Source organism: Cydia splendana, chromosome Z (genome assembly GCF_910591565.1).
Source record: "Cydia splendana chromosome Z, ilCydSple1.2, whole genome shotgun sequence".
NCBI classification, from domain to species: Eukaryota; Metazoa; Arthropoda; class Insecta; order Lepidoptera; family Tortricidae; genus Cydia; species Cydia splendana.
This window is the reverse complement of record NC_085987.1, coordinates 1022770-1040531: the sequence shown is the minus strand read 5'-3', so window position 1 is coordinate 1040531 and position 17762 is coordinate 1022770. Positions and strand designations below refer to the sequence as shown.

General features: G+C 41.3%; 2 protein-coding genes across 2 annotated transcripts in view; one reads left to right on the top strand and one right to left on the bottom strand.

Annotated features, from left to right (window-relative positions):
* Positions 1–17762, bottom strand: part of LOC134804376 (protein OPI10 homolog) — a 75420-nt gene that overhangs the window by 33434 nt on the left and 24224 nt on the right. The window lies entirely within an intron of this gene.
* The window catches only part of LOC134805184 (protein crumbs), a 140918-nt gene that overhangs the window by 113873 nt on the left and 9283 nt on the right, over positions 1–17762 (top strand). The window contains exons 40-52 of the mRNA XM_063778493.1: positions 6–121; positions 732–1035; positions 1067–1195; positions 1374–1505; positions 1684–1815; positions 1994–2125; positions 2304–2435; positions 2614–2745; positions 3890–3996; positions 4168–4355; positions 4715–4836; positions 10634–10781; positions 16776–16878. Coding sequence (XP_063634563.1) covers positions 6–121; positions 732–1035; positions 1067–1195; positions 1374–1505; positions 1684–1815; positions 1994–2125; positions 2304–2435; positions 2614–2745; positions 3890–3996; positions 4168–4355; positions 4715–4836; positions 10634–10781; positions 16776–16878 — 1877 coding nt within the window. The remainder of the gene's footprint in view (positions 1–5; positions 122–731; positions 1036–1066; positions 1196–1373; positions 1506–1683; positions 1816–1993; positions 2126–2303; positions 2436–2613; positions 2746–3889; positions 3997–4167; positions 4356–4714; positions 4837–10633; positions 10782–16775; positions 16879–17762) is intronic.

Genomic DNA, 17762 nt, shown 5'->3' with positions numbered 1-17762 from the left:
TTCAGGGCTGCATGGGCGCTGTGTACGTGGGTACCCTGTTGTTACCGTTCTTCACCGACGGGGAGCTGTATGTCGGCTTGGCGGCCTCCAAACGCGATGCGCAACCCCACTACGAACTGATGTGAGTATTGGAGTCATTCAGGGCTGCATGGACTAACGAACTGATGTGAGTGTACTTTACAATGTAAAGTTTACATTCTACTGAGATATTTTTATTTTACTAGAAGGATATTTTTATTTTACTCCATTTCGACCACGGAGATCAGTAAAGGGGGACGAAAAACCAGTCAACCCACCTAGGTACTCACAATCTATAGGCCGCTGGTAGACGTTCGTTGTTTGTACCGGACAGCGGACCATGTTACGTGACTAAATACGTCCGGTTTTGTAAGTGAAGAAAACAAGATATCGTCGCCTAACACGGACAATTGTCCGGTGAAAGCAACAGACGTAAGCGTCCTTACAGCTTGTTAAGAGATATAGCAAAGTAAATTTTCCGTTCGTATCAATCTTTCTAGGAGAAAAGACTTTAAAATACAAATACAAAGTCGGTTGAGGCCGCTCGGCCTACATAAGCTGGAAAAGTCGCTTCAGTTTATCTCTTGTACCACCGCCCACACTGTTAACTGACGGTTCGGAAACCTAATTACAAAGGCATAAGGTCCACCGGTGGACAGGTAGGAGTGTTGTTGTTTGTACCTATAGTAACAGTATGTATTTATCGTGTACAGAAGCGGCAGGCCTTGGGGTACCGCCGACGGCGGCACCACAATAGGCTGCGTGCTGTGCCTCGAGCAGGACTGCGCTCGAGGCGGCCGCTGCGAGGACGTCCGCTCCTCGTACGCGTGCGCGTGTCCCGCAGGTTACTCCGGTGACTACTGCGAGGTGAGTCCGGGACCCTGTGCCAGCAGGACGGCGGCACCACCATCGGCTGCGTGCTGTGCCTCGAGCAGGACTGCGCTCGAGGCGGCCGCTGCGAGGACGTCCGCTCCTCGTACGCGTGCGCGTGTCCCGCAGGTTACTCCGGTGACTACTGCGAGGTGAGTCCGGGACCCTGTGCCAGCAGGACGGCGGCACCACCATCGGCTGCGTGCTGTGCCTCGAGCAGGACTGCGCTCGAGGCGGCCGCTGCGAGGACGTCCGCTCCTCGTACGCGTGCGCGTGTCCCGCAGGTTACTCCGGTGACTACTGCGAGGTGAGTCCGGGATCCTGTGCCAGCAGGACGGCGGCACCACAATAGGCTGCGTGCTGTGCCTCGAGCAGGACTGCGCTCGAGGCGGCCGCTGCGAGGACGTCCGCTCCTCGTACGCGTGCGCGTGTCCCGCAGGTTACTCCGGTGACTACTGCGAGGTGAGTCCGGGACCCTGTGCCAGCAGGACGGCGGCACCACAATAGGCTGCGTGCTGTGCCTCGAGCAGGACTGCGCTCGAGGCGGCCGCTGCGAGGACGTCCGCTCCTCGTACGCGTGCGCGTGTCCCGCAGGTTACTCCGGTGACTACTGCGAGGTGAGTCCGGGATCCTGTGCCAGCAGGACGGCGGCACCACAATAGGCTGCGTGCTGTGCCTCGAGCAGGACTGCGCTCGAGGCGGCCGCTGCGAGGACGTCCGCTCCTCGTACGCGTGCGCGTGTCCCGCAGGTTACTCCGGTGACTACTGCGAGGTGAGTCCGGGACCCTGTGCCAGCAGGACGGCGGCACCACAATAGGCTGCGTGCTGTGCCTCGAGCAGGACTGCGCTCGAGGCGGCCGCTGCGAGGACGTCCGCTCCTCGTACGCGTGCGCGTGTCCCGCAGGTTACTCCGGTGACTACTGCGAGGTGAGTCCGGGACCCTGTGCCAGCAGGACGGCGGCACCACCATCGGCTGCGTGCTGTGCCTCGAGCAGGACTGCGCTCGAGGCGGCCGCTGCGAGGACGTCCGCTCCTCGTACGCGTGCGCGTGTCCCGCAGGTTACTCCGGTGACTACTGCGAGGTGAGTCCGGGACCCTGTGCCAGCAGGACGGCGGCACCACCATCGGCTGCGTGCTGTGCCTCGAGCAGGACTGCGCTCGAGGCGGCCGCTGCGAGGACGTCCGCTCCTCGTACGCGTGCGCGTGTCCCGCAGGTTACTCCGGTGACTACTGCGAGGTGAGTCCGGGACCCTGTGCCAGCAGGACGGCGGCACCACCATCGGCTGCGTGCTGTGCCTCGAGCAGGACTGCGCTCGAGGCGGCCGCTGCGAGGACGTCCGCTCCTCGTACGCGTGCGCGTGTCCCGCAGGTTACTCCGGTGACTACTGCGAGGTGAGTCCGGGACCCTGTGCCAGCAGGACGGCGGCACCACCATCGGCTGCGTGCTGTGCCTCGAGCAGGACTGCGCTCGAGGCGGCCGCTGCGAGGACGTCCGCTCCTCGTACGCGTGCGCGTGTCCCGCAGGTTACTCCGGTGACTACTGCGAGGTGAGTCCGGGACCCTGTGCCAGCAGGACGGCGGCACCACCATCGGCTGCGTGCTGTGCCTCGAGCAGGACTGCGCTCGAGGCGGCCGCTGCGAGGACGTCCGCTCCTCGTACGCGTGCGCGTGTCCCGCAGGTTACTCCGGTGACTACTGCGAGGTGAGTCCGGGACCCTGTGCCAGCAGGACGGCGGCACCACCATCGGCTGCGTGCTGTGCCTCGAGCAGGACTGCGCTCGAGGCGGCCGCTGCGAGGACGTCCGCTCTTCGTACGCGTGCGCGTGTCCCGCAGGTTACTCCGGTGACTACTGCGAGGTGAGTCCGGGACCCTGCGCCCTACCCCTGCAGCTCATGGGATATTTGGGATACTTATTGATTTTAATACAAATTGACTATGCGACGCGTGCACGCCCACGTCACGCCTACGGTGTGTCGTCTCTTATACAGATCTGTATATTACACCGCGTACGTCTACGCACGCGCATCCGGAGTACACTGGTGTTTACTCTAAAACAATAGCACAGATTAATAAATAGTTACTACGTAACAGATACTTCATTCCCAAACAAAAGCAAAAATACCTACGCTATAATAGCCTACAGAACCTTAATAATAATACCTGCTGCTCAGGACAAGAAGAAACGTACCATAATTACGCGCACAAAGAGTCGAGACTGTGTTGCCCGCCGTGCGAGTCACGTGCCAACGCGTCATCGTAAGAATGCGCTAGGGTTGTAGCTACCCTACCTATGATGATTATTGTAATAAAACGAATGTTGCGAATCAAATATGTTTTAGTTTTAATATAATGATTTATAATTTTTTCACTTCTCGGAATTTTCTGTTATTAAAATTTAATAAGTAGTTGAAAATATCCTAAATCGCGTAAATAATTTTAATAAATATTCAGGAGCAAAGCAACGGACAATCAACGGTTTTTAAAAGTTGTAATACGGTGCTACCAGGCCGATTAATTATTACGTCGTCAAAGTTATTTAAAAATACTTTTTCTAACCCTTCAATATAATTATTAAACTTTCAGGTGGGACCTTTAGCCCGCCATAAAAAGACGAATTTCTATTATAGGCTTTTTCCTTTGTTTTTTTGACTTTTTCACCCATCTACTGCACAATAATTACGTGGTTTCGGCATTTCGAAGCATAAGCGCGGGAAACGCGCGGTGCAATGCGGTGCGAGCGCTGAGGCGGGCGTTCGGCGGCCCTCTGTCGGTTGTATCGTCGACGATACGCCGAGCGGTAGGCATATAGCGCGTGGCCTTGAGCGTGTGACGGAGGCCTGACAATAGTCATTCATTTCAATGACATTTCATTGTTGGAAACTTGTAACGTTGGTGCATAACTACGTCCAATAGCCAGTGAGCGCGCGGTGCATTACTAATTGATATTTTTAGTTTAATTATTGTTAGTGTATAACTTATTTAAACACATATTAATTTCAGACCGATATAAACGAGTGCTTGCATAACAAATGCCAAAATGGAGCAACTTGTCGTGATCTCGTGGCCAACTACACCTGCGAATGCCCTGAAGGATTTACCGGACAATTGTAAGTTCATTTTCTATAACTAAAATCAACAAAGAGGTAAATAAATGATGTACTTATTCTCCCGAAATTCGTCAAGGAGTGAAACTGGGGTTAAAAAGATACCATAAAAATCGCATATTAAGTTTACATTTTTTAACAATTTCACATTGATCTATTTCACCCTTCTCTCAGCTGCGAAACGGACATCGATGAGTGCGCGTCCACGCCGTGCGAGCACGGCGGTACGTGCACGGACACGCCGGGCGGCTTCGTGTGCACGTGCGCGAGCGAGTGGCGCGGCGACCGCTGCGAGACGCCGCGCGAGCGCACTTGCGCGCACCAGCCGTGCCAGCACGGCGCCACTTGCAGGGACGTGCCAGGTATTGTGGAATGATACGACAACGAATTTATGTTAAAGCACCTTTCAGAGCCTCTTACATCAATTTACATTCCGATTAGAGTAAAAATGAAGAAATTCTAAATGGCGGCCGTTTCGAATAAATGGCGTTATGGCAAGTGTATGATTAGTTTCATGGAACATTACAAACCCGTACCATTAGGACTGGATGCAAGCGGTGCGAGGTGCGGGGAGTGGCAAATCAAGGCCGTGCATACATTTGGTCGAGCGCAATGTATGAATTACCTTGATTTGCCGCCGCTTGCCGCGCCGTCAGTCGCGTGGGTCCAGTTTGCGTCAAATATAATCTGACACATTACTAAGCATGTGTGCACGTTGCAGACGCACCTCGAGGCAACAACTACACCTGCACGTGCTCAAGTGGCTGGGTCGGCGTGCACTGCGAGCGCGCGTTCTGCGAGCTGCAGCCGTGTGAGCATGGAGCCTGTGTCGCCGACGGGGAGGTATGTAGTGGTCCGACCGAATGAACCACTGGCGGTCGCGTATAGTGACGGCGACTAGTGGCTTAATGTGCGGCCGCCCTAAACCTATCTTTACGACTTTCTATTTTTTGTTGTGCAAAAATACTTTCAAATGTAGTGCATAAATGTTTTCCATCATATTTTCTCGGAAACGTTCGTATTTGTCGTGCTACGTCAGTCAACCTCAGTACTTTTGTACCGAGACTGACTGAACTGGCAAGACACGTTCGTACATTTCCTTGAAAATACGATGGAAAATAATTATGCACTACATCTGTAGTTTATGCAACCGTTACATAATGAAAGGCATTAAAATACGTGCGTGCGTTTATGAAACGAGCTGAAAGCGAATTCCATAATTCATAATTCATAATTCATAATTTATTGCATAATAATCATGTGGTACAAGACAGATATTACATTAGGGTAAGTTCACACATGAACCCTGTTAGGGCACAGCAAATGTTTCTTAAAACTAAACTATAACTAGGACGTGCAGTGCAGGCACATATATGTACATAGTTTAAAATAAACGCATTTTGATACTTATGTTCAAGGCATAAGAATAAAAGCTAATATTTATTATTTTATACTTATGTTATTACATTAGTTACCTACCATTGATTTATTATTATTAATTTGTTTTTAAATACACTCCCATAGTATCATTAATAAATTGTGAGAGTCAGGATCGCGGGTGTACCTAAATAAAAATAAACAAAAAGCATACCATATTTTAGTACCTAATTTGTACTATTTGGTACCTCCTTTAAAAAAATTAGTACCTACCCGGTATTAACAGTGATTACCAAAAAACATTACACCCGCCATTCTGACAGTCAGAATGGCGGGTGTATTTTATTACGCAATGATCCCGCGATTATTGATAAATTCTATAAAAGCCAAATTTTAGTACCTTTTTAGTACTTTCATATTCAATTATAAATTGAGCCATTTTATTTGTGGTTTCCGAGTTTTACTCATTTTACACTTTACATTGCTATTACAATTTTGCAGACGCTTTAATTTTTCACCGTATCGATTTCGTTTTTAAGAAAAAACGCTACGCTACAACTATTGTTATTACGCCAGGTTTTAGTACCTTTTACGTTTAATTTGTTACCGTTTCACGATTAATCTGTTAAGTTCAATTAACTATGAAAATTACGTCTTACAAATGGCAAGGCGCCATGTCATAGAATTCTTCGTATGAAAAAATTCTGCTCTTCATTGTGCTTGTAATTGTGTACCTAATACCTACTTTTAAGTATATGGTGATTAATGAAATAAAACCCGCAAATTATGTCTGTTTGTCGGTATATGACTTCTCGTCCCGTTGATGTCCTTTTTAGGGTTGCGTACCAAAAAAGTACAAAAGGAACCCTCATGGTGCGACTCTGTCCGTCTGTCCGTCCGTATGTCACATCGCTAAATATATCGAGAACTACGGAAGCTATCGATTTAAAATTTGGAATGATTATTTGTTTATGAATTTTTAATAATTATGGAAAATGCCCAATATAAAGATGGGGCAAATTTTACAAGTCTATAGTTACTAGGTCGAGTAGGATATCATTTGAAAGCGCTCGAATTAAACATTACAAAACATTTATTTTTCACACTGAAAAATAAATTTATATTTGAAGGAAAAATGTGAAAAACAAAACTATTAAGGTCAATGTGGTCAAATCCGTCAGAGGAGTAAATCCGTCCAACAACATTTGCGACTATTCTAACAACAGTATGCACTTGCTGACTCGATCGCTAAAGCAGAGAGCATATTTAATACCAGTAGTCAAAAACAGATCACAACAGTAGTCAGAAACAGCGCTCAGTCGCCAGTAAATGAAAAAAAATAACGCTATTAAAGTTCAGGTGCGCTCCGAACTTGATATCGAGCTAAGTGTGCTGCTCTGTTTTGTGAAGTTGGGATGAGACGATGTAAGTTAGGCCTTAATAATGGCTTATTTAGAATTTTAGACGATGCGAGAACTCGCATGCGAGTTTCATTACACTGCGGTTTTTGATCGGTCGGTTGAATTGGACGTAACCAACAGTCCGCAAATTCCGCAATGTAACTAAAATGCATGCGAGTTCGCGCGCAGTCTAAATCAGCCCTTAGTATGTTTATTATTGTTCGATATGCATGTTTATCAGTCTTTTTATCCATTTTACATTATAATCTCTTGGTGAGAAACCATGGGTGGTTAAAATTTGTGTTTACAAAACTATCGAGCGGACAAATCCGTCAATTACGAAACGGGAAAAATCGTCATGTGCCGGAATTTCCCTATTTCATATATTGCCAACCTTTTTTGATTTGACTCACTTAGGTAAGTATAACTCATATCATACTCATGCAGTGATGCGAGATTTTTACTGAATTGTCAAATTTCTCATATAAATTCGTGGTAGCTTTCGTACATCAATCTAAGATATCTGTGCTGTATTATTTAAAATTAAAAAGTAGATATTATTTTTAAACTTTTTTTAAAGGTTTAATTTAAAAATAGGACGGATTTGCCCCAAGAATATATTTGGGAATAAAATCTAAATTTAACCTTAAATTGAGTTCACTAAGGTTTAGTTTCGATTAAGGGTATAGTGGTATTTATGTTCACTTGACGTAAGTACCTACATGTTTGTAATACGTCACGAATGTCACGATACAAGAAAAATCGTTGGTTGACAGAAATGCCCCAAACCGTAGGGAAAATCCGTCAACTGACATGTCTTTAAAAAAATCATATTTAAATAACCAGCAGTACTAGGAGTTTAATATGAGTACCTTTATATAAATAAATAAAATATATAAATAATTAATATTGGGGACATCTTACACAGATCAACCTAGCCCCAAACTAAGCAAAGCTTGTACTATGGGTGCTAGGCGACGATATACATACTTATATAGATAAATACATACTTATATACATAGAAAACACACATGACTCAGGAACAAATATTAGTGTTCATCACACAAATAAATGCCCTTACTGGGATTCGAACCCAGGACCATCGGCTTCGCAGGCAGGGTCACTACCCACTAGGCCAGACTGGTCGTCTATATCTCATAGGTTAAATAAATGCTTAATCTATTACAGTGATAAGGTTTATTAAAAAGTTAATATCATCATAGTTATGACCGGCCAAAGTGAACTTAAACTATGACGGAAATGCCCTCATTGACATTAAATCCCCCCCCCCCCCCCCCCCCCCGCCCCTAAGTATCCCCGAAAAACCAACATACATACAGTGAGTATTTTAGTTACTAAACGTGTCTGAACACCAAAAATTTAGTCGAGAAGACTAGTAAGAGTGGTGGAGTGAGGCCACGGGGAGGCTCACTCGCCAGAAAAAATAGAACAAAATGGATCCATTCGACTAATTTACTGACTAATCTACTCGACTAAATTGTTGGTGGTCAGACACCTAATACTCGCAACTCGCCACTCGACTATGTAGTCCGAACTAGGCTAGACATTGATACTCAAGGCGGTTTGTGTACAAGTGGCTTAACCGCGAAACGCAAAAATCGAAACTTCGTTATCTGCCTCTCTATCGATCGAATATGCAAGAGTGATAGAGAGGCAGAAACCAAACTTTTGATTTTCGTGTTTCGCGGTAGGCCCTGTGTTGGTGCTAGTGACGCCCTCTACGCAGAGTTTTGCGTAATATTCCCAGTGGGGTCGCTTTCCGTGCCATATTCATACTCAGACACAGCGATCTTGTCAGAAGAAAAACTGTACCAAGACGATAGAAAAACATCATGAAATAATTGCTTGTATTTCTAAAAGGTATGTATTTCAATCGTATGTCTTCTTATTAGCAAAATCAACGGGATCCCACAAAGAAGTATATTCATCACACTAATATACCGACAAACAGACATAATTTGCGGGTTTTATTTGATTAATCAGTAATCACGATATACTTAAGAGTAGGTATAGGTACACGGTACGCGGAATTTTTTCATAGGAAGAATTCTTTGACATCGCGCCTGGCCATTTGTAAGAGGTAATTTTCATAGTTAATTGAACTTAACAGATTAAACGTGAAAAGGTAACAAATTAAACGTAAAAGGTACTAAATCCTGGCGTAATAACAATAGTTGTAGCGTAGCGTTTTTTCTTAAAAACGAAATCGATACGGTGAAAAATCGAAGCGCCTGTAAAATTGTAATAGCAATGTAAAGTGTAAAATGAGTAAAACTCGGAAACCACAAATAATGTGGCTCAATTTATAAATTAATATGAAAGTACTAAAAAGGTACTAAAATTTGTCTTTTATAGAATTTATCAATAATCGCGGGATCATTGCGTAATAAAATACACCCGCCATTCTGACTGTCAGAATGGCGGGTGTAATGTTTTTTGGTGATAACTTTTAATACCGTGAGGTACTAATTTTTTTAAAGGAGGTACCAAATAGTACAAATTAGGTACTAAAATATGGTATGCTTTTTGTTTATTTTTATCTAGGTACACCCGCCATCCTGACTCTCACAATAAATTAGCATTAAGAATATTTAATTCAATTCATCATTCATTAATAAATCAGCATTAAATATATTCAATTCATCAATTTATCATTCATTCAATAATATTATAGGTAAGTATATTCAATTTAAATTATCATTATAAGTTATTATTTATTTAATTATTTAGGTATATTTAATTTAAATTATCAATATAAGTTATTATTATTTCATTATTTATTTAATTTAAGTTATTATTATTTTATTTAGGCAAAGATTCATCATTCAGGTACTCGTCTATGGAATAATAGCATTTATTTAGCAGCAAATTTTTTAGTTCCCTTTTGAACACGTTGTCTTGAATTTCGTTTATAATTTTTTCGGGTAGTTTGTTTGCTACAAGTATGCATCGATAGTAAGGGCCTTTTTTAAACATTTCTAATTTTGTTGGGGGTAGTTGTATTTCAATTTTATAATTTTGCCTTCTTTGCGAGTTAACAACTTTTTTAGTGAAAAGATGGGAATTGTTCCTAACAAAGAGTGCCGCTTCCATAATATATATAGAGGGCAGCGTGAGAATGTTTAATGCAGCGAAGTGCGGTCGACAACTGTCTGGTATCTGCGTGTTGGTAAGTATGCGAATACATTTCTTCTGCATCAGGAATAGTTGATTGGCATCAGTGCTGGCCCCCCACAGAATCACACCGTACTGGAGCCTTGCGTGCGCAAAAGCGAAATATGCTGACATCGCGGTTTCCAAGTCAGTGTTGACCTTTAGCACACTTAACGCGTATATAAAGCTCGATATTTTTGATTTTATATTTTGAATATGTGATTTCCAATTTAAATTTGTATCTATTTTAATTCCTAGTAATTTAAATTCTTTTACTTCCTCTATATTTTCGTTTTTTGTTTGTAATGACATTTGCAGTGGTTTTTTTTGAAAAGGCCGAAATTGGATTATTTTAGTTTTCTTTAAATTAATTTCAAGATTGTGGTCTGTAAGCCACTCCGTTATGGTTTCTGTAATTTGTGGGAGGCGCTCGTTACACTCGGTACTATCTGCGCAATTTAACAGCAAGGAGACGTCATCCGCAAACATCACACATTTAACATAAAAACACAAACAAACAGTTAAGCACACTGCTTTATCTAAACACATATTATAAGCTCTCTATGATAGAGCAGTCAGATCTCCGTGAGCTCGGCGCCGTAAAAGCTGGCGTAAAATCACGCAGGATGAAGATACAAAAGTACTTGTACAAACAAATAAATAAATCTATTATTGTTTCCCATGGCTAGGTACCAGCGTGCTCGTGCGAGCCCGGATTCACCGGCGTCCACTGCGAGACGGAGAAGGACGAGTGCGCGGAGGGGGGCGCGCAGCGCTGCCTGCACGGCGGCACCTGCCGGCACACGCGAGGCGGGTTCCTGTGCGTGTGCCCGCCAGGTGAGTGCACACTTCATGATGCCCAGAAACTTATGGCATATTACTATTTATTATCACCTTGCTTCTTTTTTAGCGAAAATATTTACCTTTCACGTATTATTTTAAGTAATGGGTCATTTAAGCTGACTAAATAATTTATAACAAGCCGACTTTAAAAAAAGGAGGTTAACAATTCGACATTTTAGAATTTTCGTGTCACTGACCTAATTGGTGAGTTTACATACCACTTCTTAACGCCATTGTAGGTCGAGTTTCTTCCCACGGAGCGTTCCTTTCCTCTTATCTTTCGAAGCCGAGACTTGATCCTAACCTGATCCACTAAAAGTAAACCTTATCTGGATTGCAAGAAGGTTGCCATTCGTCTGCAACCTGGCTCAGTATCAAAGAATATATAAAAAAAGTAAAAAAGACTTGCTAAAATTATATGTATCTATTTCACTGATTGAAAAACTTAAAATGAGTAAAATGACGGGTCGTTTCGATAACAAAGGATTGGATGAGGTCTAAGAAGCAATTTACATGTTAATAACTTTTGTGCGAAAATATGTAGTTTAAAAAAAGTTAATGGTGCGCTTTAGACCTATGTTCGTGATTTTTTTTTCTATCGAACGAAAGTTGTTTAATCAGGTTTCGAATCGATGAAGTTATTACAGATAATATTTCTATTCATGCTGGCTGAATCCCCTGCACCTTAAATTCATAAACTATACGCTACTGGTGTATGTTTGTAGTTATGACGTTCCGCCCCACGTTCGGTCAGCTGTTGGAATCTTATCGCGCCGCGCGCGATCTGCCGTGCTGATAACTGATAACGGTGATAACGCGACGTCGGCGCTCAAACTGTGATGAAACACACTGAGAATGGAGTAACGTTTTGAAGATTTTTAACAAAAAAGAACCGACGCACAATGGTGAAATAAGTAAAAATAAAATATTATAGAACAAATTTTACACAAATCGACCTAGCCCCGCAGTAAGCTCAAGAAGGGTTGTGTTGTGGGTAGACAGACAACAAATGCATAGAAAACATCCATGACTCGGGGACAAATATTTCTGTGAACAAATAAAATGCCCTTACCAGGATTCGAACCCAGGACCATCGGCTTCGTAGGTCACTACCGACTAGAACAGACCGGTCGTCTGGAAACAAAGTACAGTTGTTAAGAAAAGTTTGTTTCCAAAAATATTTTAAATCAATACCTACCTACTATACCTAGCATAGATTTCGTAGAGTAGCTCAAGGCGCCAAAACGACCAATGCGTCATCACACATTAATCATTATCCTCAATTAGTCATTTTCCTCTTAACGTGCCTCTATACTTGTGTATACTCACGTGTTTGACGCGTCGCTCGCGTCCAGAGTATTGTAGGTACCTGCGGTTTCCTTAGGGATGTGCTCAATCCGTTTTAACAATTTAATTTTAACTTCGCATTATTCGTATTTTTTTCTGGAATAAGGTGCATTGGGATACCTTCGAAAGCGGGGTAATTTTAACAATGGCAAATATCTAAAAAACCGGCCAAATGCGGGTCAGACTCGCGCACGAAGGGTTCCATACCATTACGCAAAACACGGCAAAAGTATTATTCATAGGTCCCCATGACATTTCATTTTTATATGGAGTACCTGTCTCGTAAAATGTTTATAGGCATTTTAAGGAGAAGAAGAAGAAAGAAATATATACGATAAAACATAGTTCTTTCGTTTTTTATTTTATTAACTCATATAGTAATATACCCTATAATGGACTTGGAACCGGTAATGGGACAAAAAACCACAATTCCTCTAAAAAAAGTATCTAACAGTAGTTTATAAACACTGGCTATATTTTATCATAAATAAGAGTCCTAGAGCTGTTTCAGTTTGAATTTTTATTAAATTCGGTTACTTTTTAAGAAATTGGCGTCAACCCAAAAGTTGTCGTGTCACTGAAAAAAAAATAACACTAAGAATTCTTAACAACTTCGCTAAAAGAGGTGAGTTAATTTATTACATTTTAATTAATTAATACTTGATGAAAACTAGAATGTGTTTTGTTAATTGCATTTACCATGAGATAAGGTATACAACACACTATGTTGTGACTCCACAGATATAAAAAAATAGTGGTATTTGGCCCAATCCCATTATAGGAGCTGTAAAACTGCATACCTCCTATGATGGGACAATTTACATAATGTAATGATGCTTGCCATACCATAATTTCATGTTTAAACAATTAAGAAGTAAAATGTAGTTACGAATTATGTCAACCAGGAGGTATGCTCGGACTTCGGATAAATTAATATCGTTTTTCCAAACTTTTATTTAACTTGCCCTGTTAGTTAATAGTGTGGGTCAAATCTTGGTAGCTGAATTTGACCCACTTTCCGATTTCCGATTGAGTTGTAATTTTGTATACGTAATTCAGTAAGCAAATCGGATGATAATGCAATATTATGATAACATGGACCTGATCTGATGATGGAGACAGGAGGTGGCCATGGGAACTCTTGCGATAAACGCTAATTGTGTTTGGGTAAGTATATTAGAATTGTCTCGATGGGTCTAATACAATAATAATTGTCTGTGGAAAGAAAAATACATTTAGCGATAAAAGCTTATACCAAAAATTGATTTTTTTGCCATAACTTATTCCCTATTTCAATATTTTATACTGATAGAGCAATATCCATTATAGGGGGCCCAATACTGGATCCACGTCCATTACCGGGGTTCCATTACTGGAGCTTTGGTGTCCATGACTGGAGAAAAAAAACATAGTTTTAATTTGTTAAGTATGTGGAAACTCATTGCAGTATCTTTGATAAAACACGCCTGAAACATGAAAGACGGATGGGACATTCATCTTGTAACACGCTCAGCGGTAGACCATTTACATGTACATATCAGGGAAATATCACAAATACTCCAAATTTCCTCTTAAATGTCCCATGACTGGTGCTGTTACCTTATATGGTATCTATATGGTCATAGGGACCATCATTCATTAGCTACTAGGATAAAATACTGAAACTCTATTCAAGTACATCACTAGCACCTGAAACAGTTTGAGAAACAGCGTACAACCCGAGTCATACAGAATTTATTAGAGTATCACTATAGCACAGACTAGTGGCGGTAGTAAGAGGAATAACGTTACATTTCAGAGCAAAATTCAACAATATTCAAAGTCATATGAACTATGATGATTGGTATTTCATTATGTCAACTGTTTACAGTCCAGTGATAAACTGATAAATTGTTTTGTTATGGACTTTATTGTGCAGTAGTGAACTAATATTGTCTCAGTGTTACTTTAGTATGACCAATTATTAGTCATTGTCGTCTTTGCGATTGAAATAAGACTATTTTAAATTATTAAATATGAATTTAATGATATCTAAGTGGTATTTTTGTGACATAAAACAATTATAAAGATATAAAATATGAAGTTTCTAGCAGAACCAATAAGGACGTGTCATATTTGAAGATGCCTAATTAACTAAATAGAAGGAACTGTGTGTGCCTTCGTGTATGTGTGCTTGTGTAGGTAGTGACAAACAATATCTTATCTCGTGGGAGTGCATGGCGATGAAATGCGAATAATATGTGGCAGGCTGTGCTAGTCGCGGGTCTTATAGGTACAGTATATCATCTTAGATAACTATTGAATTAAAAAACCGCCTACGCATTATAAGATACTAAGATACTTTTGAATAATGAATGCTTAGAGACGGTAGATAAAGCACTGTTTCTTGGTTTAACATTGGACAAAAATCTACAATAGAGTCCTCATATAAGAACACTAGCAAACAAATTAAGTTCGGCCGCTTACGCTGTAAGGAGAATTAGACAATTGACTAATGTTGAAACAGCTCGCCTTGTTTATTATTGTTATTTGCATAGTGTATTCTGGTTTGGGGCAAAGCAGCTGACATACAGACTATATTTGTCTTACAAAAGAGAGCCATTCGTTCTATATATAATTTAAGGGTGCGTGAATCATTAAGAGAACTTTTTAAAGAAATTAATATTTTAACTGTAGCTTCCCAATACATATATGATAGTATTATTTATGTTGTTAAGAATCTAGACTCCTTCACTAAGAATTCTGATGTCTATAACTATAATACTAGAAATAAAAACAAGCTTGCTATCAGAAAGTTTCGTGTTCGTAAAGTACAGAAGTCATTCGTTGGGCAATGCATTCATTTTTATAACAAGTTACCTGAGGATGCTTTAAGATTACCCTTTCCAGCTCTTAAGAATTACTTAAAAAAGTCATTGATGTTGAAGGCTTATTACAGAGTCGAGGACTACTTGACAGACAAACATGCATGCAAACCAGAAACTGTAATAACGACAAGTAGCAATTAAAAGCATTGTATTATGTGTAGAGTTAAAGGTGACTCAGCTCAGGTAAGAAAGCACATCAAATTGTATGAAAGCATCTCATAACAATCAGTCAGATTCATATAATATGTATTCTCATTTCTTTTATTGGTTTTATTTTCTTTTCCTTTTGTAAGAATTTGATATGTTTTCTGAAAGAGCTACGTATTTGTAGAAAGTTATGTACTCACTGAGTATAATTGCATGAATTCTATAGTAATATAAATTGTATTTTTCTTAATTACTCGTAATGCATGTTAATTATAAGATGTAATAATGTTTTGAAAAGATGTGTCCCGCCGAGTTTGTTGCCGGTTCCATATTGGGATACCCTCCTCCAATTGAGGGGGGATTTAAATCTTCTCGGGGCAGAGGTGTACGGTTGGAGCCGGTAAGGCCCCGTTCGCACGGCAGCTTTTTCAACGCGCGTTAAAAAAGCGTTTGAATGACACAAATGGATAACCATGTATGTATTCACACGAAGGCGGTTTTTAAGCGCGGCGCTTTTTTATCGAGCACTGTTCGATTTTCGGCGTTGAGCGTTGGCGTCAAATTGAATAGACCATACGGAAAACCGTGTATCTGTTCTCACAAGCGTTGAAAAAGCGCCGGCGCTGCTGTCAGTTGGCTGTCAAGTGTCAATTTTTGGTGTCAATCGTCAAGATTATTAATAGTTTCACCTTAAAAATGTCAACTTATGCTTACAAATTCCTGAAATATTCAAGCTATATTCAAATAATACGTCGTAATAGCAAATAAAGTATGGCTTTGCTGAGATGCGTACGTGGCAGTACGACTCACAAGTGATTTTTAAGCGTTCATATGAACACAAATATTGGAAACGGTAAAAAAGCGCCAACGTCGGGTTTTAACGCAACGCTTTTTAAGCTGTCGTGCGAATGGGGCCTAAAGGTTTATTTGACGTTCATAAGCGCATTGTAATATGCCTACTTGAATAAACTATTTTTTATCTTTATCTTATCTTACCAAAAAAGTCCTTATATCATTTTAGAATGGAGCCGATACTCTTCAAACTTTTGAATCGATTTTTATCAAACATAGCTAAAAACTATCGCAAGGAAACTCGCTATCACGTAAAAAAACATTGCCACAGACAGTGTCAGGTGTCAGACAGACAATGGCGTCTAACATAAAAACCCCTGTTTTGCGTCGGGGTTAATTTAATAAAAAACCGGCCAAATGCGAGTCGGACTCGCACTCGAAGGGTTCCGTACCATTATCTATATAAACGGTCACCCATCCAAGTACTGACCCCGCCCGACGTTGCTTAACTTCGGTCAAAAATCACGTTTTTTGTATGGGAGCCCCACTTAAATCTTTATAGGGTGCCGTCCCGTTTTACCCTTTGGGTACGGAACCCTAAAAATGACATTCAGTAATATAATAACACCACATTTTTACTTTTTAACAAAAAAAACCTTAATCGCTGAGTTTGATCAAAAATAACATTACTTACGCATTTTTTCATTTTCACAATTCAGCAATTTTCATGTAAATAGCTTTTCTGCAAAAACGTGTAGGTACGTACACGCAGCCGGTGTCTCTGGCCTATCGCCTATCGCTTGAAGTGTTATTAATAATAATGATTGTCCTGCAGCGTGGACAGGCCTCCACTGCGAGGCCGACGTGGACGAGTGCGACAAGGACAGCGTGAGCTGCGGCCCCACGGGCACGTGCGTCAACCTACCCGGCTCCTACATGTGAGTTATCATTTACCATTCGTCTATTACAGACGATACAAGCAGTGTCAGGTAGGGTGACAACGATTTTCATGGCTGTGTAAGCCAATACGGGAGCGGCAACCACGACCACGAGCCTCACAGGGCGCCTAGCCGAGATGACGATCGTACATCGATGAACGCCTCGTGTAAGGGTCGGAGCGTAAAGTATTTTTTTTTTTTAGAACACAAACAGTCACATAATGCAAATGGATTACTTAACATACTTAAGAAACAGACCTGGAGGTTTATTAATGAGTAGGTACATAATGTTAACATACATAATAACATTAATAACCGCAGAAAGAAAAAGAAATTTGAAATTATGAGCCATACCTACTTAAATTATATTTACCAGTCTTCCAAACAAAAACAGTATTGTGTGAAATTATATAGAGGGTAGGTAAGTTGAAGATTGGTAAATAGGTTTAACATCAATATCTATTTTAGTAATCGGATAAGTAGTCGTCAATTTATTTTACTATTTGGTAGGTAGGACAATCGGAAAGTTACATTTATACATTTTGTTATTTAAAACGATGTTTAAGACTTAAAACTAAAACAATTTACGTTTAAGTTCAATTTTGAGACTAGACAAGGAAGAGTGAAAAGGATCAATATCATGTAAGTGCTTATTAACATAACTAGGGACTCGTCTGAAAAAAGTGTGCCGAGAGTAATTCTTACGAGCAAAGCTGATATGAAACAGAGATCTGGAACGCAGGGGGAGGTGCGGACAACTGAAAGTGACTAATTCTAAGAGATTCGGACATTTTATTATTCCATTAAGAATTTTAAATAAGAACATTACATCTAAATAGTGTCTTCGGTTATAAAGGGAAGGAACACAAAAATGCTTCGCTGCT